General features: G+C 42.9%; 1 protein-coding gene across 2 annotated transcripts in view; it reads left to right on the top strand.

Annotated features, from left to right (window-relative positions):
* The window catches only part of ARHGAP10 (Rho GTPase activating protein 10), a 350687-nt gene that overhangs the window by 221474 nt on the left and 101595 nt on the right, over window positions 1–27618 (top strand). For both annotated transcript variants that reach the window (XM_075543716.1, XM_075543714.1), the window contains 3 exons: window positions 8911–8969; window positions 18582–18687; window positions 20058–20217. In XM_075543716.1, coding sequence (XP_075399831.1) covers window positions 8911–8969; window positions 18582–18687; window positions 20058–20217 — 325 coding nt within the window. The remainder of the gene's footprint in view (window positions 1–8910; window positions 8970–18581; window positions 18688–20057; window positions 20218–27618) is intronic.

The raw sequence follows: 27618 nt of genomic DNA, 5'->3' as shown, positions 1-27618 counted from the left end.
AGATAGTGGGGAGGAGGAAGCATTAAAGAACTAGAGGAAAGTTGTATGTTTCATTGTTGCTACACTGCACCCTGACTGGCTCGTCTCCTCCCTGCGACCCTTCTGTAAGGGGATGTCCAGTTGCCTACAGATGGACGTTGGGTCTCCACTTTGCACTCCTCCTCATTAAAATAATATGATTTTTTTTGTTCTTTGATGCCTGATATCTGATCCCTTGGACATCTTGTAATCACACAGGCTGGTGTGCTTCTTCCATGTGGGCTTTGTTGCTTCTCAACTAGATGGCCACTTGATTACTTTCCAGCCTTTAAGACCCCAGACACTATATCTTTTGATAGCCGGGCCCCATCAGCTTTCTTCACCACATTTGTTTATGTGCCCACTTTTAAACAAAAAAAATTTTATGAAAAATTTCAAGTATAGAAAGCCAGAGGTAATCGTGTAATCAATCCTCATCATTGCTTTATTATGCTTCTTTAGTTGTTAACGTGCCACTTCATCTATCCCTTTTCCACTTAGAGTAATATTTTAAAAAATTGTCTAAAATATTATTTTGCTGCAGTTATAAATACTTGAGCATATACCTATAAAAAGATAAACTAGCCAGAAAAAACACCATAGTGACCCTATAGGACAGAATAGAATTGGCCCGCTGAGTTTCTGAGGCTATGACTCTTTATAGGAGTAGAAAGCCCTGTCTCCTGAGGAGCAGCTGGTTGTTGTGAACTGCTGACATTGTGGTTAGCAGCCCAACGCATAATAATCACTATGTCACCTGAGATCGCTAAGAAAAAGAAGTCAATAACTTTTAAAAAGGTAAGCACTTAAAAAAGGACAATCAGAATATAATTATCATACCCAGCAAAATTAACAATAATTAATATTATCTAATACCCATTCCATGGCTAATTTTCATGGATTTTTCTCAGTCTTTTTTACATTTGGTTTGGCTGAATCAGGATTTAATGCCAACACATCTCATCTGGTTGATGTGTTTTAAATCCATTTTAATCCATACAGACCTTTCTCCTCCCTCTTCATGCACAGACAGACATTTATCTGATACATGTGTGCTGGCATAGTGTTACCTCCTGTAAAGAGTTATAGTCATGGAAATCCACAGGGGAGTTCTACCCCATCCTATGGGTCACTGAGCCAACATCAACTCCGTGGCTGTGAGTTTTAAAAAATATATACCTAGATTGCCACTGATAATGATAAACTGGTTTAGATGAGGATTGTTATCAAAGAAATCTCAGTAGTCTCCAACACAGGTTTAAAATGTAAGCTTCCTGAGGCTAAGCACCGTGTGTGTCTTGTTCCCTGTAGTGCGCTCCACAGCTCGAACTGTGTCTGCTACTTAACTATAGGGCAGTAGTTCTTAAGGATGTTTGGCACCTTATGGAGATCGTTTCGGTTGTCATGGTTTATGGTAGGAGAAGAGGGTTTGTGCCTCTGGTGCCTGCTTTGAGGTAAGAGGTCAGAAATAGTCTGCTGAGCGTCTTTTAGTGTGAGGATTGGCCATCTTCCCCAGAAAAAAAGGTAGGCGAGGCATTTAAAAGTATAATGAATGGCTCACAATGTTGTCTTGGACAGCAGTGGAGGTTGCCATGCTTGGAGGCAGCTTGAAACTCATTTTGGTGGTGTACGTTGTCGTCAAGTAGCTGGTGACTCGTGGAGCCCTTGTGCGTGCACCGTCGAGTTGTATTCCATTGGCTGTACAAGGCTGCCAGCTTTTGGAGACATCACCAGGGCATTCTTCCGAGGCACTTCAGGGGGCTCTGAACTGCACCCTTTGGTTAGCAGTGCCACTCTCCACCATGTGTGTCACCCAGGATTCCTTCAACCCATTGTACTGTTTCTCAATCATAGGCCAGGAACAGTTGAAGTCAGTCAAATTACAGTTACCAAGGTGACTTGGCTGTGGATGGAAAACTAAGAAGAATATAATCCAGTTCTCTCTTTTGAAGTAACAGTGATGCTTCTTTCCTGCTCTACCACCCCACCCTTTTTTTTCATGTCAGAGGAATTAATTTGATAAGCTAGAGGCACCTTTCTTTCAGTACATGCAATATCTTTTAGGTCTCTGACACTCTCTGAAGCTGTTAATCCTGCTCCTGTGCGGTTGTTTTCCCCACTGCCCTTTTCTCCCATTTCATTGCCTCATCATACTGAATTCTACTTCTAAGCAGACATTCCCCACAGAACAACATTAGGAGACGCGATGATTATATAACTTTGCTCCTAACAATGTACACATTCTGCCTGAATGTGATAAAGTGATTATCATAAGATGGCAGATGCCCTGGGAGATTTGAAAGTTAGCCTGCTCTTCTTTTCCCCTGGTGTTATTTTTAGCACCCGAATGCAGTAATTAGTATTTAATTGACACTTTTCCAGTGATGGAGGAAAACTTGAGTTTTTTTTATTCACCTCCATTTTGGCTCCACGGACCTGCTGTGTGCACAGGATGTGATACCAGGTGGTGGCCTCTGGAGCCACCCTACCAGACTGGCTTCCCAGATCCTCCATTGCCAGTGTTAGCAGGCTGTGCACTCTCACCAGGAGAGCTCTTGCCCTTGAACTCTTCTCACTGCAAACAACTCGGCCGCCCAATTGGCAATATAGGGAAATAATCCGAATCCACCAGTCCAGAGAACCAAGCCCATTGTCCTTGAGTGAGTTCTCCCTCTTGGTGAACCTGTAGGGCAGACTAGAATGGCCCCAGGCCCGGGGTTTCCTCATCTGTGTAGCTTTGCAGTGGCCGGTGGGTGAATTTGAGCTATTGATTTTTTGATCAACTGAGTGCTCAGGACTCTATCACCAGGGCTCCTTATGTACTTGAAACACTGACCTGAAACAAGAAGGAAACTTGCAGAGCTTTGGAGGAGGAAAAGGTGTGCACTGGACACACACAAGCACACACAGCACCTTCTGCTAATTTGTGGTCTTTAGGGGGGGTGTTGTTAATTGTTCTAGCATTATAGAGAACAAGATAGCTGATTTGATTGATGCCCTATCCCTGGAGACCGTGAGGTTGATTTGCAGAAATCTGTTACCAGTTTCCTATAGATGTCTATGACATTTCTAGAAGAATGATTTTACCTGGCGGAAATGCCTTTTAAGCTCAGAAATTGGAATTGGACTTCTTGGTACAGAAACTCCAGGTTAGGTGAATAGTTTGATTTATATTCTCAGACCAAACTCAAAGAGGGTTGAGCCCACGAGCCCGGCAGCTGGGAGTCAGAGATACGGGGACTCAGCACGACAAATTTCTATGGGGAATTTGTCACTTTTATCACTGCTTTCCCAACATTAACTATTTATTTATTTTTATGTTACCTTGCCTAGCTAGGCATAGGGCAATGGAATAAGTAGGTTGTAGGAGATACTTCTACATACATTCATTTTCTTGAACAAGAAATACTTTTTTTAAAAAAGCTGTCTTTTTTTTCTTTCGCTTTACTTTTTAGCATACTAACTGTCCTACTTTGCCCATGAACTATTTTCCTTCTTTGCTATTTCCTACCTGCCAATTTTTTGAAACAAAATTTACTTGGAAGGCTTTAGCTCTGACTGGTCTTTCTTTGTTAGTGCGTAGGCTGTGGTACTGTTGTTGGGTTTATTTTTTTCTCTTCCTTTAAGTGAGAGGGTCGAGCTGTGTTTCCCACAGTAGGCAATATCACCCACGGGGGGTAGAGGTCGGACCTTCAAAAGCAGAGATCCCCATGTTATCCTGAGTTTTCATTTGTATGTCTATGATCGTGTGTGTGTGTGTGTGTGTGTACGTGTGTACATACATGGCTAACCACTAACCCATTGCTCTTGAATTCACTAGATCTCATAGTTAGCAGCCCCTTGGGCCAGAGCAGAACTGCCCCAGAGGATTTCCAAGGCTGTCATCTTTATGCCTCATCTCTTTCTCTTGGAGTGAATGGTGGGTTAGAACCACTGACTTCTCAGTTATCAGCTAAGGGCCTAACAACTGAGCTCCCAGGACTGCATAGGTATCAGTCCACTGCCATTGATTCAATTCTAACTAATAGCAACCCTTTCTTGGTAGGATTTCTGAGCCTGTAGATCTTAGACATCCTTCTCTTTCTCCTATGAAGCAGCTGATGAGCTTGAACTAATGATCTTGTGGTTAGCAGTCCAACCAATGCCTAATCCCTAGCAAGGTCCAAAAAACCTCTATGACTTTCCATATTGTATGCCTGCAACACACATTTTTGCATCCATTTGTATTTATTTTTAAAATAGCTTTATTGGCTGCACAATAACCTATGTCGGCGCGCAAACACACATATATTTAAACACTTATGTCATTCGTTTAAAAATTATTTTATTGGGGCTTCATACAACTCTTATGACAATCCATGTATCCATGCATTGTGTCAAGCACATTTATACATTTGTTGCCAGCATCATTCTCAAAACATTTGCTTTTTGCTTAAGCTCCTCATATTTTTCCCCTCCCTCCCCCACCCTCTCTCATGAACCCTTGGTAATTTATAAATTATTATTTTGTCTTGTCTTACACTGTCGACATCTCCCTTCACCCACTTTTCTCTTGTCCGTCCCCCAGGGAGGGGGTTATATGTAGATCATTGTGATTGGTTCCCCGTTTCTCCCTCACTGTCCCCTTACCCTCCTGGTATTGCTACTCTCATTAATGGTCCTGAGTGGTTTATCTGTCCTGGATTCCCTGTGTTTCCAGCTCTTATGTGTACCAGTGTACATCCTCTGATCTAGCCAGATTTATTAGGTAGAATTGGGATCATGATAGTGGGGTGTGGGGTGTGTGGCATTAAAGAACTAGGGGAAAGTTGTATGTTTCATCGGTGCTCCACTGCACCCTGACTGGCTCGTCTCCTCACCGTGACCTACACCTGTTTAACGTGTACATATTGATTCTGATGAATATGAACTTAGACCGGTGAAAACATCGCCACTACCTCCCCAGGGCTTCCTAGCAGTCCTCCCCGCTCACTTCTCTCTGGTCCCTTCATCCACAGGCAGTCCCTAATCTGCTTCCTCTCACCGTACAGTAAGTTCATTTCCTAGAGTGCCATGTAAACGGAATCATATGCAGATGTATCCTGTGTTTTTCACGCAGTGTAATTAGATATTCATCCATGTTACAGTACGTGCCAGTAGTACGGTCTTTATTTTCACTTAGTTTTCTTTTGTATAGGTGCCATGGATTTTTTAATAGCTATTTGCCTGTTAGGATTATTTGAGTTGTTTGCAGCTTTTGGCTACTGAAAACAAAATGCCTAAAAGCACAAGTATATAAATCTTGAATAGACATATGGTTTTATTTTGTGGGTGCTCGGAGCGGGGAAGCAAATAGTCAGGAGTAGCATCACTGAATGGTATAGGCAGGTGTGTAGCTAACATTTCGGGACACTAACAGACTTTTCTACAGTGCTTCTATTTCTATACATTACCATTAACAGTACACAGCCGCTCCATGGCCCCTGTAGTCTAGCCAGCATTTGATGCTCCACCTTTTTCATTTTAGTTCTTCTCGTAGGAAGGTGGTGATAGCTCATTGTTTTCATTGTTGCCTCCCTAATAGTCAGTGATATTGAACACTTTCTCATGGGCTGCTTTGCCATAGGAATGTTTTAGATGCCTTTTGTCTTAATTAAAAATGAAAATAAATTATTTATTACTATGATTTCTTTATATATTCTAAATTCAAGTCATTTTCAGATACACACATATGCTTTGTAGATATGTTTCCAGTTGGTGGCATATATATTATTATTAAAAGATAATTTTGGGGGGGACTCTTGCAGCTCTTATAACAATCCATACATCAAATGGAGTAAGCGTATTTGTACATATGCTGCCATCATTATTTTCTAAACATTTACTTTCTGTTTGAGCCCTTGGTATCAATACCTCTTTTATCCCTTTCTCCCCTCTTCCTACACTTGTGACCTCTTGATAAGCTATTATTATTTTCCTATCTTACACCGACCGCTGTCTCCCTTTTCCCATGGTTTCTGCTGTTCATCTCCCTGGAGGGAGTGTGTGTGGTCAGGTGACCATCATTGCAATCGTTTCCCCCTCCTTCCCTCCTCTCCCACCTTCCCCCTACCTTCCTGGTATTGCTACTCCCATTCCTGTTCCTGGATTCCGTGTGTCACGAGCTCTTATCTCTTGTCTGTACCTGTGTACATGCTCCAGTTTAGTCCACAGTGAAAGGCAGGACTGGGGTCATGATAGGGGGGGGGGGGGGAGGAAGCTTCAGGGAACCAAAGGAACATTGTTTTTTCAGTGCTATACTGCACTCTGGTTGACCCATCCCTTCCTTGTGACCCTTCTGTGATGGGATGTCCCATTGTCTACAGTGGGTTTGGGGTCTCTGCTCTGACCCTCCTCCTTCCTAACAATATGGGCTTTTGTTTGTTTGTTTGCTTTGGGTCTTCTGATGCCTGTTACCTGTACCTGTTGACACCTCCTGATCACATAGGCGGGTGTGCTTCTTCCACGTGGACTTGTTAACTTGAAGCCTTTAAGACCTCAGAAGCTGTGTCTTTTGATAACTGGGCACCATCCGATTTCTCCACCACATTGGCTTGGATTTCGTTCTCCTCTTTGTGTCTGGCTTCAATCTAGCATCAAGGTTATGCTGACCTCACAGCATGCGTTTAAGAGTGCCAGTATCCTCCGTTTTCTAGAAGAGTTTATTTGGATTGTTATTCTATGTACCTTAATTGTTTTCTAGAATTCACCAATGAATTGATCTGGGCCTGGAGCTTTTATACAGGCAATATTTTAAAGTATAAATTAAGCTTATTTAATAGATGTTCAGGTCGTCTATTTCTTCTTGAATGAGCTTAGTACTTTGTCTTTCAAGAAATCTGTCTCATATCTGTATTATTATTTTTATTATTAATCACTTTATTGGTGGGCTCTTACAAATCTTAAAACAACCCATCATTCACTTGTATTAAGCATACTTGTACACATGTTGCCATCAACATTTCCAAATGTATCTGCACTATTGATGTGGGCATAAAATTGTTAATAATTTTCCCGATCTTTTTGCATCTCATTAGAATCTAGAATGGTATTACCGTACTCATTCTTGCATTAATAATTTATATTTTTTTCTGTATTTTTCACAATCACCCTGGTTACAGTTATCAACTTCGTTAATTGTCTTAGAGACAGCTTTTGCATTCATTTATTTTCTGTTTTTATATTACTAGGTTTTGCTTTGATCTCTGTTTCTCTGTGCTGCTTATACTGTGGGTTTCACGTAGACTTTTTTCCCCTAGCTTCCTAAGGTAGACACTAAATTCGTGGATCTGCCACCTGTCTTCTAAGACAGGGGTTTGATGCTGTAAATTTATGCCTAACTACTGCTTCCTCAACCTCTTCCAGATTCCGGCATGCCAACATGCCATTATTTTCATTTCCTTCAAAATATTCCCTGTTATTTGGGATTTCCCTGGTATCTTTCTGTTACTGATTTCTAATGCAATTTTTATTGTAACAAGAAACCATATTTTGTGTGACTTGAGTGGTTTTAAGTTTATTGAGATGTGTTTACGGCCCGAATTCTGGTCTGTGTGGTGCGTAGTGGGAAGAACTGTTTATTCTGCTGCTACTTTGTAGTGTGTGACTTCGGAATCCCAGTTTAAGTTGATTAATAGTTTCATTAAAATTTTCTACAGTCTTGCTGATTTTTGGTCTACTTGATCCTTCAATTACTGAGCGAGGCTGTTAAATCTCTGACCAGAGTTACGGCTTTGTCTCTCTCCTCGCAGTTCAGTCGGTTTGGCTTTCTGTACGCTCAAGCTCTGTTATCAGCTCCATTAACATTTTTAAGTGCTTTGTCTTTTGGCTGAAGTGACCCTTTTATCTATATGTATTAACCATCTCTATCGATGGCAATATTCTTGGCTATGCATAGTATTTTCTTGTGTATCCTTGATTTTTAAAAAATTTTAAAGCACTTCAAGAGGAATTTCTGAGTTCATGATGTAAATCTTTTGAAGGTTCCTAATATCTTGCTAAATTTCCCTATAGAAAGACTGTATAGATTTATACTTCTCAATGTGTTTAAGTGTTTGTAAAGTTAATACAAGTGGTCCTAAGAATTGAAGAGCTATAGCAACATTGGGCAGCATTCCACTGATGGGATAAAATGTGCTTTTTATGCAGTCATTTGATTGTCATAGAACATTAAAGGGGTGTGTATGTTTCTCACATTGTTGTTAAGTTATTTCATGTGTCTTTTTGTTTTGTTTATCCATGTAAACCATAACTGAGTATCTTACCTTCACAATGGAGATAAAGTAAGATGAGAGGGTTTGGTTTACATTCTTGATTTTGCTATACTCCCACTTGTTCATTTTTTCTTTTGTGAGTTGGAATTTAATACATATCACACATAATCCATGTTTCAATCGCACCCAGTAGAATTATACAATTGCTACCACAGTTTCCAACCATTCTTTTTCTATATATATTTTTTGCTATCTGCAATTAATATCTTAGCGACCATTTTCAAAGTTAACGTGTATATATTTGGTTAGATAGAATGTTTGCCTTTAAATATGTTAATGTTTGGAAGGCAATTTCATATGTAAAACTGGAGGTTTGTAAACGTATGATCCACTTAGATTTAAAATAGTGTATATTTAGATCTGGTAAGAACTTGAGGCTGCTGCAACTTTGATAATGCCTGGTATTGATCGCAATTTATCATGTCATCTCCTGGATATCTGTGTCATCTTGACATGTAAAGGTCATGCCCTAGGGACGATTTTAACTCTTTTTTAAAGGTGCACTGCGTGTGTAAATGCCACACTTTAATAAACATATGAAAACCTGCAGAGGTGGCCTGTGTGCGTTTGTACGGTGATTCTGAGCCATCTCTTTCTACAGGAGTCTGCCGGAGCCGCTCATGACCTATGATTTACACGGAGACTTCATTGTTCCAGCCAGTAAGTGTCTACTAGACGTCCCAAGAGCAATGTTGTGTGTGAGAGTGTGTATAAACGAAAATTCCCACGTGAAACATTTCAGCTTCCTAAGCCTGTGTTAAGAATGGATGCCACTTTAAATGCTTTTGTTTTACCCTCCTTTTAGAAACTGTAAAAGGACAAATAATATATTTATTAATGAATCTACAAGCACTTAGAGATTATCTGCTGTGCCTAGCCACTGGTAGACACTGAATTTATATAGCATCTCAATGGACAGAATTCTTGCTCTTCCAAGGTGGCAATTTTTAACAAATATTCAGGCATGCACACCTCTTATTATATTGTAAAATATATAATAATGGCATAAGCTAAGTCTGTGGGAACACAGAAGTATTTAACCTGCAGAAGGTTGGGGAAGATGGGCAGATTTGGAAAAAATTAAGCGGTTGGAAATGGCTTGACTTGGAAAGATACTTAGATGGACATTGCCAGTGGAAGGCATGGTATGAGTTAATGCCAGAAGCTTAACAAATATTTGATAGAGAATGAATTGCCCCTTAAAAATGCTAAATAGAGAAGGCTGAAAGTTGGGAGAATTTATGATTTTTTTGGTGAATCATGTTTATTCTAGGCTTTCTTGTTTTCTTTCTATTTATATACATTTTGATTTTATATTCAATACATGGTGTAGCATCATGGTAGTTTTTGAAATACATTGGTGTTAGGTAGTCAATAGGAAATGAAGGTTGAGACACATTAAATAACTTGCCAAGTTAGCAAGGATTTATCTTATATTCAAAACCCTAGTTCTGTTGGTTAAAGCCTGAAGTATTAGTTTTCACAGGTGCACCGACAGTAGCTGCAAAGTGTTTTCATTTCCTTGTATTTCCCGCCCCCCCCCCCTTGGATGCATTCCATAGTTTAATCTGTGGGAAAATTTAGGAGGAATCCCTTTGGGTCCCATGTTACTGTTGCCCAAGTCTTGCTTTAAATGTTAGCTCCTTGTGAGGTCTTCAATCCAGTCAGTGAAAGCTTCTTAGTGTGTCTCACAGAGACGCGATTTGTAGGCCCAGTTGGACTATATATATAAAAATAGGCTTTCAGGAAAAGGAAAAAAAATCTGTTTCCATTCACTTTTGTTTTTATATGGAAAATGATTTTTTAAAGATAATGATCCAGAGAAGGCGAGAAGTTGGCAAAAAATTAAGCAAATGCTTTGTTGCTTGTTCCCCCCTCCCCCACCCCAAACGATATTTTTGGCAACTCGGATGTTGTTGTTTTTGATGGCTATCAAGTTGGAGCTGATTCATGGTGACCGTGTGCACAGCAGAAGAAAACACTGTCCAGTCCTGCACCAGGCTCACAATCCTTGCTGTGTTTGAATCCTTTCCCATAGCCACTGTGTCAGTCCATCTTACGGATGGTCTTCCTTGTTTTAGCGGACAGTTGACTTTATGACGTATGTCTTTCTCTAAGGTCTGGTCTTCCCTGATGTGTTAGTCCTGGTTGACTAGAGAAACAAATCCAGAGACACTCACATGTGTATAAGAAAGAGCTTTATATCAAAGAGCAATTGTATATTGAGACATCATCTCAGCCTAGTCCAGATCAAGTCCATAAGTTCGATATTAGCCCCTAAGTCCGATACTGGCCCATAAATTCCTTTTTAGACTCACATGCAACGGTGCCAAATGCAGGAAGATCGCAGGCCAGTGGGTAGAAAGTCTTGCGGAACCGGTGGCGGTGGCGGCTGGTGTGGGTCTCCTTGTGTCTCCTCCAGCTCTCGGAGTGCCTCAACAACTGGAAAGGGAGTGCAGAGTGCGGGTCTGGCCTCCAGTGAGTGATTGATCTCCTTACCGCCTCCAAGTGGGTCATCAAGTTTTGACCTGACTGACAGGCTAGACTCCACCCCTTCGCTCAAGTTAACAGGAGATGATGTAAATTCCACACCTGCTAACACGTCCACAAATACACGAGATGAAGGTTTGCCATCCCCCTTTGAAGGAGGAGCATTCTGGTTTTACTTTTTCCAAGATAGACTCGTTCTTCTGGCAGCCCATGGTATAGTTAAAATCCTTTGGCAAAACTGCAGTTCAAAGGCATCAGTCCTTCTGCAGGCTTCTTGGGGGACAATTGTTCCAGGCTGTTTGCCTGAGAGGCTGGAAAAAGCAGGGGAGTGCCAATTACAATCTAGGATCCCTTGTGAGTTAGAGAAAGATAAAGCGATTATGGAATGAAGTTTTAAATGACTTTCAGCTAGTTTTGCTATTATTAGTACGTCCTGTAACTGTGGGCAGTGTGTTTGAGATTCTTACAGCATTGTGTTTTCCCAAATAAAGGCTTCCTCTAAAGTAGGAATGCATAAATAGCAATCAATGATGGTAGGTAATGAGCATAGAAATTTGTTGAGGAAACCTTTGGAAACTGTGGTAAAAGGGATTGTCTAAATGCAAATATTATTTTCACCTATTGGATCAGCACTGTGTGTTTTGCTTCCTGGCTTCTTGAAGATGCTGTCATAGAGCCTGCACTGTGATTTAAATAACAGGCCTGCTCCTCAGACAGACTGTATGTAGTCACTGTAATTTTGGGCATTGATTTATACCTAAGTGAGCTGTGGTTGGAATGGGGTCTCCGGTAACCTTGCCTAATGAGAAGAGGGTCATATTTTAAGTAGGTTATTTTATTTTTAAAGTAGCTTATTTTTAAGGGGCTTAAATTTCTTATTTGTACTTTGGTCTTAATCCCTTAGGAGCATCCTTCTCTGTCCTTATACTGTTTGTTTAAGAAAACGGTGTGTGGACTTTGGCTTTTTCAGGTGCATTGTCAGGCATTGAATAAAATAGTTGCAGGTATCAGGAGGACCAAATTAAACTCCCTTTTGGAATGATGTTTGAAATTTGGGGTCATGATCAAGCTATCCGTTTCCATGAATGTTGACACAAATTACCCTGTTCCAGGAGAGCGTCTTAGCTGAGCTGCCTGCTAGACTCACCAAGCATCAGCTGTGCTGGTTAGCGCCTCACACAGCAGCTTAGGCGCTCTGTGTTGGTCATTCTCAGTCTGTGTGGTGGCTTCTGTCTGGCCATGGTGCTCAGATGGGCGCACCGTCTGCTCGGCCGAAGGTTCTCAAGGTTTCTCTGCGGTCCCTGCCTTTCCTCTCCTCTGTGTCTTTCCTGTCATTTTCATTTGAAAGCCTGTGAGTTAGCTTCTAAAGTCCAAGACACAAATGATGATTTTTGTAGTTGTTATCATAAGAAGTTAAATGTATAGTTTTGTTACTTTTAAAAAATCGACATACTGTTCAATATTGAATGTATGGGGGGAAATTTTTTTTTAATTTCGTTTTCTTCTAAGTTAACTGAAATGGCCAAAAGGGATCAGAAGGCATTCATCTTGTGAGATATGTAATGGGCTTTGGGGACGGAAATTCGTGAGATGAAAACACAGTTGGCGTGGTCTACAAGGGAGCATAAACGGTGTTTCCATGTCCCTGTGGGGAAGGCTGGTGAGCACTGGATGAATGAGGGAGTGCATGGCGCTTATTGCCTTTGAGAACAGATTAGAATCCAGGCCTGGGCCCTACTTACCTTTTCAAACTGGGCAGTGATCTTAATAGTTACTATCAGTATTCCCCAAAGTTAACAACAATACTCCTGATCCAGTGGGGCTGCAAACACAGATGCCTACACTTGTACTAGCTTAGGGTTCTAGTACAAAAGTTTTTAATCGCTAGGGGGGTGCTGAACAATTTCCTCCCCCCCTTTTCTTTTGAAAAGGGGGCAGTAGGCCAAATACATTTCAGAACTTACCTGTTAGCACGAGGCATCCAGAGATGGTCTCAGGTTAGACAGGGTTTGGTACTGAAAGTGCACACCTTGGTGACCATCCATTGCATCTGAAAAGAAAGTTCTACAACCGGGACCAGAACTTGAATCTGCTGTGTTCAGTATCTTTTCCTCCTGTTAAGTTACCTGGGAAGCAGAATCACAAGCTACCAAGTTCGCTGATCATTTCGGAGGAACACTAGACCAACTGCAGGAGCCAGGGCATCAGTGGGTGTGGAACCATGCTGTGCCATTCTTGCTTCCTGCGTGGGAAGCAAGACAAACGCCTATGCTTCTGGGTGAGGAAGGACTCTGGTACCCGGAAATCTAAGGAATGAAGTGCTTAGTGGCCGCAGAGTGGCGACAGAGCTTTCTTAGATTGAATCCATCGCTGTGATGTACTCTAAAAATTAGACTGCTTGGAAAGTTGTGGACAAGAAGCCTTTGCTCCTTGGGAAGTGCTTATTCGCCTATAGTTCCTGCTAATGTCTTCCCCAAACTTACAACATTATTAATTTTTGGCATTTAAATATTGAAATAATTGAATGCTATCTGCTTGTGTATCATTGATAAACCTTAGTAAGCTAAGATATTCCTATGTTATTCAGTCTCCGAGCATTAACACAGTCTAAGCTGGCAAACCTTGAAGTATGGTGGATAGCGATTTATACTCCTAGTTCCACAGTTATAAAAAGATTCTTATTACAATAAATTCCTAATTCTCTGGCTCATATCAAGAATGAGTTGCTATGAGGGATTTAGTGTCCTAGTGGCTTTATTTTTTTAAAATGTTTTCTTTGCATTCTTTTTTGGGTACCTCATGTGGCGCTGCGGGGAAGCCTGGGCTGGTAGTTCTAACCCACCAGGTGCTCCGTAGGAGAAAGATGGGGCTACCTGCTCTCGGGCAGATTAATAGCCTAGCCAACTCTATGGAGGGTCACTGTGGGTCACAGCCAACTTGGTGGCAGTGGTTTGGGTTGGGTTTCTATTTCAGTGTCTTACGAACGAGAATATAAAATGCCTATAGAATAAGCAAATGAGGAGAACTTATCTCGGAATGTTTTTTCAGTACCGTTAATGGCATTTTATAGCTGTGTGGAAATGCTGATTCACTCACAGAGAGCTATGATTCATTTAAAAATGAAACATAAAGCAAAAAGTAGTTTTACTTTAAAAGCTTTATTGAAAAAAAAAATCCCTCCCCCCCCCCTGAGTTGAGCTGGATGTGCGAAAGGTGCACATGTTTTCTGGAGAGATGAGGGTGGACTGGTGACAGGTTCAAGAGAGGAAGTGAAACTTTTGACTCTACTTTTCAAAGCTGACTTTTCCACTTTTAGAATTGAGATCCATATCCCTAGAGGGCGAGAAACCCTTTTCTTCTACCTTGTGTTTCTCATTAGGTAGTAAGTTCAAAACTTTTTTTGGAATAGGTTTTCTTTGGTTCTAGATTGTTAAAGATGGTTATTAGTAACAAATAGACACATAAGTTGGAACTAGCTTTTTAGTGCAAGGTTAAAAAAACTTCAGTTTTAATTTTGAATGTATAAAATTCTTATATTTACCAGCTGGCCTTTCCTTATTTAGAATTGGGGCCTATTTGTTCTGAATCCCTGCTTTCATTTTATTTATTTTCAAAATCAAACTGCGACGTGAAAAAGTGGTTCCCTATTTTGTTCTTTTTTCAGCATGGATTCAGCATAGCATTTTCTTGGTTTTCGCTCTAGATTAAGATCTTGATCATCATTTGTCACGGGAATTTTTATTTAGAGAATTATGCTTTCAGTGCAGAACACAAGTATGTAAATTTTTTTGTTATACTGGCTAGCTTAGATATTTACCTTCAGCGTTATTATTTGTCCTTTCAATTTCTTAACCCTTTTGTTTCTTCTCCTTTGTGGGGTCCCCATCTCTGTGTCCTGTTGTCGAGTACCGATTCTCACCTGTGAGCACCTTTTAAGAGTCCTGACTGTAACACATTGAACTTTTCCCATCGTGTAGTGATTGTGTGACGTGCTGATTCAGAATAAGGCGGGGCGTCCATGTTAGGTTAAAAGTGAAATTGATGGCCGAAACGTTCCATTCAAGTGGAAAAGGGTTAAATCTAAACTTTGCCACTTCATCTTAGAGTGCGACTTACTATGGGTAATTTTATTTATGTCACCTTTTTGTTGAAATGGAACAGAAATGCCCACAGATTTTACATCGATGGCCTAGTAAGTTTGCACAAAGCGAAGACACCCACCAAACAACCCCAGTTCAGGACATAGAATAATTTCTGGACCCCAGAAGTTGCTTCTCACACCTGCCTTCCTTACATGAGCTGAATGTAGTTAACCTCATTCAGCTGTACACTTCAGAATAGTTAGACAGCAAGCTCTTGTTAATATATGTGTGTGTATTATACACACGTATACATATAAATCTACATACTTATGTCAGTAAATGTTTAAAAAGGAAAGTAAAGCAAGGAAAGGGATATGATTAGAGTTCAATTTGGGGACGGTTTACCTGAGTTTGTAGAAAGGTGGATCGGGATGGGGAGAGAGGGGAGATAGGCTATTGAGGAGGGAGGGAGGGAGGATGATAAGTGTAGAGGGAGATAGAGAACCACATATATGGAGGATTTGGAGGGTTTAATAGGATAGTGTTGGTTTCATTTGGGTTGTGTGAATATATACAGTAAGTTTTTTTAGAAACCCAAACCAAAACAAAAAAAGAAACCAATTCCTTATCCCTCAAACCTACCTAGTGGTCAGAGTGGACTTGGAATCTCTAGTGACAAACAAGTTCACTTCTCAAAAAAGAGGGGGGTGTGGAGCCAATTGAGAAGGAAATTCTATCCGGGCAAGAGATCGTGAATGAGGCTGGAAGGGGCAAGACACGTGAAACCGGCCAAGAACGGGGTAGACACTGCTGGCATTTGCGCGTCACCAGCGAGCACATGGAAAGGGGCTCAGCGTCCTTACTGGTGAAGGAAGTGCAGTCTGAAATTAGGCAGATCACTGCCTCCCAGGCCGAGTGACCCTGCGGAAGGTATCCTACCTCTCTGTGCCTGTTTCTTCCTCTGTAAAGATGATGTACGATCTCCAAAGGCTGCTCTGCGGATTCCGTGAGTAAGAAACACATGTAAGGCATTTACCTGTATGCATTTTCAAGAATTTTCATCATCCCATAAACTCAGCTCTCCTTTCACGACAACTTCCTGTTGCCCTCCTGTCATTCTTGGAAACCACGCATCAACTTGTATCTTTACTGTGTTTGTTTCATGTGAGGGGGATCACTAAATAATTTTCCTTTTACGTCTGACTTATTTCACTCAGCATAGTGTTTTCAGAGTGTATCCGTGCCGTAACGTATGGTCAGCTTCCTTTCTCTTCATAGCTGAGTATTTCATATTATATATACATCTTTTAAAAAATCCTCTCATCTATAGATGGGCATTTAGAGTGTTCACTTTTCGGGCAGTTGTTAATTGTGTTTCAGTGAAGACTGATTTACAATGACCTGTTTGTATGTTTACTTTCAAGTCTCTCGGGCATATTCCTCAGAGTGGAATTTCTAGGTTTAAATTTTCGAGAAGCAGCCAAACTGCTCTTCACAGACATGACATCCTTGCACCATCCCACCAGTGACCGAGGAGTGTTTTGCTGTCTTGGCAGCACCTGTTTTTTGGGGAAGAGCCATTCTAGTGAGGATGCACTGTTATCCTTGCTGTATTTTCAGTGACTGACTTAGGAGCCAGCAAACCCAAACCAGACTCCCTGCCATTGATGCCATTTCGACTCTTTGCGGTTCTACTGGGCAGAGTAGAAGGGCCTCTGTGGGTTCCAAGGCTATTTCTCTATGGGAGCAGAAGGCCTCACCTTCTCCTTTGGAGTGGCTAGTGGGTTTGAACATACAAACTTGTGGTTAACAGTCCAACTTGTAACTCACTACACTGCTGGAGCACCTTTAGAAGCCAGCAGGGGAGGCATATTTCTGAAATTTCCCCTCGCTGTCTTGATCTACCGTCAGAGACACTTGAAGTGCTCATTCTGAATAGGCTCTGATTTCTCAGGCTATTTGCTAGTCTGGGTGCACACTTTACCCGCTCTGTCTTTTCATGAACTTTACCTCGTTCCTCAACAGGCTCAAGACAGCCTTCCTGAGCCAGCTCTGTGCGAACCTCTGACATACTTTATTGACTTCCATTCTCTCACAACAAACTGAGCACTTAATTCCCAGCAGCCACGTTTTGTGTGTGACTCATCTAAAGCCACGCAAAATCCTCAGTAATGGGTGTTGTATTGATTTGTGTGATGATTTGTTTATCAAGAAAACAATAGAAGGCATCTGGTAATAATCTCTGTCAGATGGACTAATAACAGACTAGTCCCATGGCTGCAGCCATGGGCTCACGCAGAGGAACAATAGTGAGAGTGGTGTAGAACGGGCAGTGTGTCATTCTGTTGTGCGTGAGGTTGCTATGGGTTAGAACTGACTTGTTGGTACCTAACAACAAGAAGTCCCAAAGAGTTGGGGGGGTGGATTTATGTTGCCCAAATGTCTAACTCTTCCATGAAGCTATTGAGTTTTATTTTTCCCCTATTCCTTCCTAGACTATATTCCCCCACATCCCCGGGTTTTGTGAGTTGCTCTAACGCCTCTCTTAAACTCTTGAAACCGTGAGGAATTGCCTTATGTGGTAGTGTGTACTGTTCAGTCCAGAACCCAAAGATCAGGCCGAAGCAAGCCAGATGGCAGGACCAGAGGACTTGCTCTATTCCCGGTTCATGTTGGTGGTGAGACCCGTTGCTTCTCAGAGGGTTCATTTTTTTACAAAGCAGGACGGTATTACAGGGACTCCCATTTGCAATTACTCACAGGTGAATCCCATCAGTATCTTCCTCCCTTTTGCCAGATGCATTCAGGGATAGATCATCTGGTGAGAGTTACATATGGATACATAAAATGTAGTGCACATGCATTACATAGATCACCAGTGCAGTCAAATGAACATAGAACTCTTCATCTTTTCGATGATACCCACATAGAATCATTACGGTAACCTCCAGCCGTGGACGGTATCTTCTTTATGCACAGATGACCCGGGGCTCTGGCAGGATGTTTCCAGTAGGCGGGCTTTCCCCAGGCTACTCCAGAAGCAGCTCTTCTCCTCTCAGCCGCAGCATGTCATTCCTTTTATCCATTATAAGTGACAGTAACCCAGGAAAGCACTAAATCAAGAATGTGGTCTGATTCACACCCTCTCATTCAGTTCCTGTTTGCTAGCCGATGATGCCCTACAAAACAGCACTGTAGCAACAGGTGTGCAAAGTCCAACTTTATAGTACATCACACGAGAGAAGGGTCATATTAATAGATTGTAACTCAGAGTGTTTGGGCACATGGTTTATAAGTGTCGGGAATGATTGTGAATTCCAGAGTCAAAGAGAAAAGGGAATAAGATGTACCTGCTGACCTTTAACTTACCTTCTTTTATTGGGCCCTGGTGCAGTGGTCAGGCCAGCTGTGAGCAGGATCAAGTGCAACGTGCTAGAAGCTGGAACTACTGTATGTGCTTTGCGCGGGAGGGAAAGGCACTTACTGTAGCGACACGCAGGAAGCATTCGGAGATTAAAGAAGGGAGAAAGAGTTCTTTTCCATTTTCCCATTTTAAATATGTTTAAAATATGTGCTAAAATATGTTTTGATTTTTTTACAGTTGACGTTTTTCAACAGGTGAAATACTGTCATCTGCTTTTAGGCACATTGGATTTTTGAGTTTTCAACTAATCTTTTCTCTCCTTTCTTTGCCCAAAAGAAAGCGGAAGTCCGGAATCTCGTGTTAATGCGATCCATTTCTTGGTACACAAGCTGCCAGAGAAAAATAAAGAAATGTTGGATATTCTGGTGAAGCACTTAACAAAGTAGGTTACTTTTTCCTTCGTGTTGCTCTAAGTGATAATGCAATCGCTTTGGATTTGTGACGGTTGGTCCCGGGGCTGTTTACACATTACATTACCAAGGACTGAACCTGGAGAGGCAGGCTGGACATTTGACTCACCATGTGTGTTTTGGACACAGTGTTGAAATGTGATACTTTTATGAAGTTGTACAATTATTTGCTTAACGTCGTTGCCAGAAACCCAGGGTTTTTATAAGAGGTAGAAAGGAGAATATTATACATTTCCCCATATGTAGATTCTGGAAATGTGATTATAAGTTTGTTAGCAAATTTAGCATGGTTTCACACCTACCTAACTTTGAGTTTGAACATGTCCTCAACGCTTGTTTAATCCTCTAATAGGTAGTTATTTCAGGGATCCCTTTTCTCTGCCATTCTCTCCCCACTCATTCAAAAAGCAAGCAAAATCTAATCATCCAGGGGAGAAGTTAGCCCTTTCTTCAATTATAAATGGCTCTTAAGTCATTGTAATTATATAATTTTAGAGGACAGAGGCATCTTGGGAAGCTGATATTTAAGAAACTTGAAGGTTGGAAGCTCCCAAGACTTGCCCACATTCATGTTACATTCATTCATTGCATCAACATGCTTTTTTTGAATGCTATATTCAGGTGCTAGTGAATACATAGCTGAACAAGGTAGAAAAGCCACACGGCTCCTGAAGTTTTCACCCTAAGGGGGGAAGGGTAGTGAACAATATTAGTTGAGTTCAGATGGACCAAAGTGCAAATGCAGAACACACAGTTGAGTAAGGGAACAGAGAATACGTGTTGGGTGTGCACCGTAAAGTAGGTTATTATGACAGCTCTGGATGAGCTTTGAGTTGGGACCTGAACTGAGCATGCAGGGCTCTGGGGAGCAGTCTTCTGTGTTGTTCACTGCACACTGGTCCTGAGATGAAGTGGTAACGGCTTTTGCTTTGGCCAAGTTCGTTGGACTTGTGAAGCTAATTTTTACATAAAGGTAGCATGCTGGCCTTAGAAGCAAGAGTATGGTGACCCGGGGGAGGGAAGGAGTACACTGAGCTGAAGGCAAATAGTAAATGAGGGTCCCCAGGGGGAGAAGCTTAGTGTGCTCGCCTGGTTCATAAGGAAGCCCCGTGTGGCTAACGTCGAGCTAGAGTAGGAGTACCAGAGGGAGAGAAGTAGGATTGTAGTCTGGATCCTCATCGCGTGGACTCGACAGGCCCTGCCATATCAGAACCACACTGTAGGGGCAATTAGACTCATGTTAAGAAAATTCAGTGTTGCAGAATGGTGTACATTCTCCTAAGTATCACCTGTCTTTTAATCAGAGACCATTTCCTCTCCCCACCTTCCCCATCAAAATTAGTGTTTCGAATCACTCCAAGCAGAACCTAATGACCGTGGCGAATTTAGGAGTGGTGTTTGGACCGACTCTCATGAGGCCGCAAGAAGAGACAGTTGCTGCCATCATGGACTTGAAGTTTCAGAACATTGTGGTGGAGATCTTGATTGAAAACCACGAAAAGGTACGTCTGCCCTTTTTTTCGTTTGTTTCTAAGAGAATGCATATGTTTGACTTGGCAGCCCAGGGTGCACACCAAGGCCTTTAGACTTCCCTTCCCTTTGTAAAAAGATGTTATTATTTATGTTAATGAGCATATTTAAGATATGTTCTTCCAGGGCTTCGGTCACTAGAGACCACACGTGTTCTTGGTGCTTGGTGAACCCATTTTTTAGAGAAAGGCCCTCTTACCAAGCTGCGAGTGAGTGTTATGAAGCGTTTGGAAGTTTTGCCGCCTTCATGCTGCTTCTTGGAATCTTCATGCAGTGCTGTTTCCCTGGCACACGGGGGAAGTATGTGTGTGTCAGTCCACGGAGGGTTTTGAACCTGTGAAGAAAGGGACGGTGAGGAGAGTGAAGTTGAGAGGCAAGTGAGCCGGCCCCAGTGGAGCGTGAGCATCGTTGAGGCGAGCGCTGGGAGCAGCACCCCTGAGATCTGCTGTTCAAGGGCAGCTTCTGCTGGACCGGTCCTTTCAGAGGCAGCACCCTCTCTTGTGCAGCATCTTTCTCATTGGACTCATATGGGGTGGAGGGAGGTACAGTGAGGACAGTCCAGGCAGGGTGAACTCCTCAGATAGGCTCAGGCAGGGGTACATCTGGGGAATGTGTGTGTGTGTGTGTGTGTGTGTGTGTGTGTGTTTAGGGCACGTGGGGGGGCACACTTTGCTGGGCCTTGGCTATGTGGTTGAACTTGGTTTGAGTTCGGAGATTCTCTAGCGGGGTGAAGGAGCCCTGGTGTACATATGTAGTAGGCTGTGCGAGGTCGGCAGTCGTCGCCCACCAGTCGCTCCACGGGAGCAAGATGTTGCCGCCTGCTACCGTAAAGATGCACGTTCTCAGAATCTTCCCCGCCCCGTGGGGTGGCCGTGAGTCGGAATCGGCTGGATGCCAGGGGAGCGGACCCTGCTCGGTCATACTCTGCCCCTGCACTGCACCCAGCTCTGCCTTGAGTTCTACAAGTTAGCACTGTGGGCCATCATCACGGTGTGATCTTTTTTCCAAACGACTGCGGTATTCTCCGCTGTCCTGGGAGAGCCATTCTCCTCCTGCTGTGCTCCATGGTTACAAAAATGGTCACCAGCACGTGTGTACTGTGTCCCCTCCCCCGCGACCCCCTCAAGGTTTATTCGACACACATCCTCCAATTGCCGCCGAGATTCTCTCATATCCAGACGCTCTTGTTCTGTGCCATTGAGCCAGTGTAGGCTCACAGCAACCCCATGGGACAGAGTGGAAATGGTCCCATAACATTTCCCCGACTGCACTGTTTATGGGAGCAGACACCGGGTCTCTTTCCCTCGGCCGAGGAAGCACGGGTAGGTTTGAACTGCTGACTTGCACCACCAGGGCTCCTGCATTTTAAGGGTACTGAAACCAAACGTATTGCTTTTGAGTTATAGTGACCCTCTAGAGTTGCCAGGGCTGTGGCTCTTTGCTGGGGAAGCGTCTTCTTTCTCACACGGAGAGGCTGGTCCAACTCTCCAAACTCTCTGATGCTTAGTTGATGCTGACTCATGACGACCCTCCAGGACGGAGAACCGCCCCTGTGAGTTTCCAAGACTATCTCTGTGTACAGGAGTAGAAAGTCTCGTCTTTCTCCCTCAGAGGTGCTGGTGATCTTGAATTTGAATTGCTGACCTGGCAGTTAGCAGCTCGCAATGGCTACACTACCAGAGCTTCTGGAGAGGCTGGTAGTGAAGGGGAAATTGTGATGAAGCCTCTGAACATAAAAATGTGAATCACTGCCTTACAAAGACCCCTTGAGGATCTTTTCTTATTAACCTAACTAATTGAGGAATATCTGTGGTAATATGAAGGAGACAATTGGAAATGGGAAGGGAAAGGAGAGTGGATATTCGTAATGTACTTCTTTTATGGGGTGCCCCGGAGGCATAGTGGTTATGCATTGGACTGCTAGTTGCAAGGTGAGCAGTTCTAATCTACCAGCCATTCAGTGGGAGAAAGATGGGGCTGGCTTTCTACTGCGTGAAGACTTACACTCAGAAGCCCACAGGGGGCAGCTCCACCCTGTCCCAGAGGGTGGCTATGAAGTCAGAATCAGCTCTTGGGCAGCGAGCTCGGGTTTGGGTTTCTTGGAATGACAACCTGCCTGGCCTCTATTAGTGCCAGCTTAGATTCGTGCTTCTTGTTGGCCACTTATCCTAGTCCCTATGAAGAAAGAAATGTTAAAAAAAAAAAAAAGTACACGTGGGTAGGTAGCCACTTAAAAGATTCAAGTAAGTGTTTCTGATGGTTTTGCAGGCTTAAAAATAACTGATGTAGAATAGAGATCCACACACTTCTGTAAATTTCCAGAGAGTAATTTTTCACTGTTCACGGCATATAGAACAGTCTCTGTGAGAGCGACACAGCCCTGCCACTGCAGGGTGACAAGAGCCATAACCCATTGCTCTTGAGTTGATTCTGACTCCTGGCGACCCCTCTGTTCCGGAGTAGAACTGTGCGCCATGGGGTTTGGTGGCTGTGAACTTTTGGACACCTTTCGGTTAGTAGCCCAGTACTTTGCCATCCCTGTTGCCCAGGGACTCTGAAAGCAGCCGTAGAAGTTGCATAAATGAACAGGCATGCCTGTGTGGCCGCTGTGAGTTGGAGCTGACTCAGCTCCACTGGTGGTGGTGGTGGTGCTTCACTAAAACTCCCTCCACCCTCATTCAGTCCCTTCCCAAGATGAATGGTCACACTATGTTGCCTGCTGTTTTAGGGGTGAGCATGAACTCTGGGTCTATTCGTTGAAACATACTGTAACACAGCAGTCCCACACACAGGCTCCATCATCAGATCACCTAGACAAAATCCTACCTCCATAACTACTTACGAGGATGTAACTGTAACCTCACTCTGTGCTCTGATATGTCCAGTTAATTAGATAATAAAGGTGTTGTGCTTGGCACACAGTAAGAACTCAGTGATGCTAGCAGGCACAGGGTACAATATAAGGGACTTCAACCCTGGGATCTAGAGGGCTAATTCCTTTGGGTGTATTAACCGATAGCTCAGGGCATTGCCTCTGGGCCCTGTAACAAGAAACTCTGGTCTATGAATCTGATCATTGCTTTGAGACCAAAGACTGGGTGTTCCTGGCTTCTTCTCCTACAGCATAGCTTCTCAAACTTAATTGACCTACTGGCCCCTATAAAAACAAAAAATTAAACTAACCCATGGAAATGAAAACCTTTTGTACTATTGTTCATAATCTAGGTGAAGTGTAGGTATCTGGTTTTTCAGCCCCCCCCCCCCTCTTGGGTTGTTCCAGTGTCCCCCAGGGAGTGGTGACACCCACTTTGGGAAACACTGTCCTATAATTTTATAGCTAGATACAAAGTGTAACTATCTGCAAAGGGTGACTGAAAGTTAATATTTAAAACACCAGCCTCACTGCCATCGAGTCAGTTCTAACTCAAAGCAACCAACCCTCTAACTGCCCTCTGGGTTCTGAAGACTTTAACTCTTTACCAGAGTAAAAAGCCTCATCTTTCTCCCACAGAGTGGCTGGTGGTTTTGAACTTCTGATCTTGCGGTTAGCAGCGCAACTGGTAACCACTACATCACTAGGGCTCCTTAATATTTAAAAAGGAATGGTTTAATTTTGAGAGTGTGATTGACTTCTGAAATATATAAAGCACTGCTAATTTATAAGATTAAAAATTTTTACTAACATTTTCCACCAACACTTTTATTGGCATAAAAGGTATATAGCAATAATACAATTCAATAATTCAGTCACATCAGTAAGAGTTACGCAATGATCACCACGGTTTTAGAACATTTTCTTTGTTCCTGTACTTATCATTATTAGCTTCCCAAATACTCCTTTTCTTCTTCCTGTAGTAAGAGCTTGAGAGAGCATCGGGCTGGAATGTGGGCGTAACTTTCATTGATATCTGAGAATTCCTTGTTGATGGTAAAAACAAAACCCAAGTATTGCTTTTGCTGACATTAGGTCTTTCTCGTAGCAGCTTATGGTTGGACTCAGAATTTTAAGGAGCCTGGTACCCATTCAGTGTAGCTGGCCTTCCTTAGACATGGGGGTTGGAAGGTTTATGGAGTGTGTGATAAATGTGTTTGGGAATGTTTCTGGGGTCTTTTTTGCTCAAAGAACTACTGCTATGTGTCTTCTCTGACCCACCCCCCTCGTCCTCAAATACAGCTTCTCTGTATTTGGAAAATGAAGATGATAACAGAGAAGTACAGATATACCTTCACTATTAAGTAAAAAACAGATCTGGTTTGAAGAAACATATTTATTCTTCAGGGAAGCTCCTCGTAACCTCGTTGGGGATCATAGGCCACTGCGAAGCTGGCGGGAGCTGCTGACTCATGCTCAGAAAAGTGCCCGTCTCCCCAGCCCAGCAGGACTGCTAACAATCTCAGAGAGTCACAGGCCTCCAGGAGCCTGCGGGTGGACACCAGGTGAACCATCTTGATAGAAAACAAGAACTGTCTTGTTCCTGGCTCCTCTGTAGTCAAGGGAGTGCGTGTTTTTTGTTTCTTTTAACAAATACATTAGACGGCTTCCAACACTGTTGGGTTTTTATCCCATTGTATTTCTTATTTTGACAACTATAGGTCAGGACCTTGCTAATGACTTCCTTCACGTTTGCCTGTGAAATAAGGGGGTTTGAAAACAGATAAGACTCCTTAGTTACTCATTTGTGTATTAGAAATAATTTTGATTTTGATTGTGATCCCATAGCATGCATTAGGGGCCGAGATGTGGAGCTGAACATTACAGGCCATGCTGAGACCAGGCCATAGTCTGGAGGTGGAAGTACTGACCCCATTCTCTGTACTGAGTATTTTACATATTAATTGTTTATCCTTGGTTGTTGTTTCTTTGCCCTGCTCGAGTGTAAGCTCCTTGGAGGTAGGCGTGAGCTCTTGTTCACTTAGAATAATAGTTGGCACGTGTAGGTTGTTAGGTCACCGCTGTGGCTCAGTGGCGAGCCCATGTGCAGTCTGTTGCCCTTGCCTGTACCATCTTCATGATCAGGAGCATGCACCACCTTCCAAGTTAGGGGTCTCAGCGCTAGATTGGGCAGGATTCTGTTGTGATTTCTAGTTTTGTTTCTTTTTTTAATGGTTTTAGGTGAGTGGAGGTGAATAGATCACCAGGCCTTTCTTCTTGGTCATTTATAGACCAGAGGTTCCACTGAAGTCTATCCACCACGGGTGACTTTGCTGTTACTTGAAATATATATAGCATAACTTCTAATATCACAGAAACATACGCCACTGTAGCACAAGAAAAAGCGGTGGTATAGAGTAGATGAGGAGTCAGTTGACATATATAGACTGAATGACAGGATTTAATAAACTTTGAGAAGGTTGAGGAATGAGATGAAATCCCATTATAGGGCCCTCTCTTGGGTCTAGTTGCATTTTCTGTGTCAGAACAATTTTTGTTTGTTTGTTTGTTTTAAGATGATAATGATCCATTGTGTTTGCAGCGAAAGTTTACACAGCAGGTTAGGGTCCCATTCAACAATTCCGACAGATTGTTCATTGACATCATGTACATTCTTCACAGTGTGTGAGCATTGTCATGATTTCTGTTCTGGTGGTTCCTTTTCCAGTAATCTAGCATCCTGCTCCATTACCTTGTCATCTTAAAAAAAAAAAAAGCGTGTGCGCGTGCGTGTGCGTGTGCGTGTGTGTGTGTGTGAGAGAAAGCAAACTGGTTTTTAACAGCATGGTGCAAAAATCCCATGACAAAAAGTTTGCACAGGGCTCCGGGGGAGTCCAGAAGCAGACGGTGGCACCTAGACCAGGCATTTTGTTTTTAACTTTATTTTTAATAATTATTGAGACTTGGGTAAAAGTTTAGAGAGCAAATTGATATTGCAGTCAATCATCCATGCAGATTTTTATTTTGTGACACTGACTGCAGTCCCCATAATATAGCGAAGCACCCGTCCCACGACTTCTCTCCGCTCACTGTTTCCCTTTGTCCTGTCCTATCCCTGCCTGTCTCCCGAGCTCTGAAGTCAGTGCCGGTTTGCACTGCGACAGCTACTTGTTCTAAGGCTGCGATCTCTTTCAGAGTAGTCAGCAATGGTAGTCGGGCACCGTCTAGTGTTTTTCTTGTCTTGGCATCTGGGAGGCCGAGCCTTACCTGGGCTCTTAATCCTTTGGAATAATTATTCCCGTATGCCTTTGATTTTCTTCATTCTTCTCTGCTTTAGATGTGGAGACCAATCTTTGCACCCGAGATGGCCAGTCACAGCCTTTTAAGACCCCAGTTGCTGCTGGCCACAGTGGGACATAGAACATTGCCATTGTGGACAATGTGACACCACTTGACCTTGCTGCTCCCAGAGACGGAGACTGTAGAAGTGAGCCCTCAGACCAAGTGACTCATTCCCTCGAGGCGGGTTTGGTTATAGCTAAGACGTCTCATGACCCTGCCCCCCGGGTATGAATTGGAGTCTTTGGAAGGAGCCCTTGTGGCAGTAACAGTTCACGGCTCAGCTGCTCATAAAGGTGGGAGGTTTGAAGCCACCCCGTGGCTCCGAGCGACAAAGACCTAGCGCCCTCATGGCTAAAGATCCCAGCTAGGAAAACCTTGTGAGGAAGTCCCACTTAGTCACACGGGTTGGCTTAAGTCGGAGTTTGGCTGAACGTTAACAACGGCAATGAACAGCAACGAAAGGCGGGCCTAGTCTGTGTGACTATTGGTTCCCACTGAAAAGATAAAATTGAAGGCTGCCTGGGGATTATCATTACCAATATGGTAAAGCATCTTGTTAGCTGATATAAGAAGTTTTTGTTTTGCTTTGTTTCTTTGGGGGGACATCAGTGGTGGATTTGGGTCTCCTCTTATGGCCCTGTCAAATTGTCCTTACACCTCATTAGTGGGCACTAAGTCACAAGATCGCTTCCTGGAAAGATGGCTGCTATTCAATTTCAGAAAGAGAAATAATTAAGACCACAGGCTTTGAAATTGTGTGAATGTTGCTCAGTTTTTATTCGGTTAAATCCTAATTAGGAAATTTTCATGTAATTTATTTGTGAAAAATGCTGGTTCTGGGTCTTGTGCTTGGAAAATGGGACCTCAGTTTGATACAAGGCTTTCTAAGCGGCGGCAGGTGAGGCGGCTCTAACGGTGACGGCAGATGAAAGTGGGCCCGGGCTCAGAGGGGGTGCGTTAAAGAGTTAAGTAGCAGGCTGTCCATTTTCTTCTCTTCCACTCTGTGGTAAGCCAGTGCTATGAACTCACACCTGAGGTTAATTAGAATACCGCGGTTTCAAGCAAATGTGGTGAAGAAAGCTGATGGTGCCCATCTATCAATAGATACAGCATCTGGGGTCTTAAAGGCTCGAAGATACACAAGCGGCCATCTAGCTGA

This window comes from Tenrec ecaudatus, chromosome 3, assembly GCF_050624435.1.
Source record: "Tenrec ecaudatus isolate mTenEca1 chromosome 3, mTenEca1.hap1, whole genome shotgun sequence".
NCBI classification, from domain to species: Eukaryota; Metazoa; Chordata; class Mammalia; order Afrosoricida; family Tenrecidae; genus Tenrec; species Tenrec ecaudatus.
This window is presented reverse-complemented; position numbering and strand designations above follow the sequence as displayed.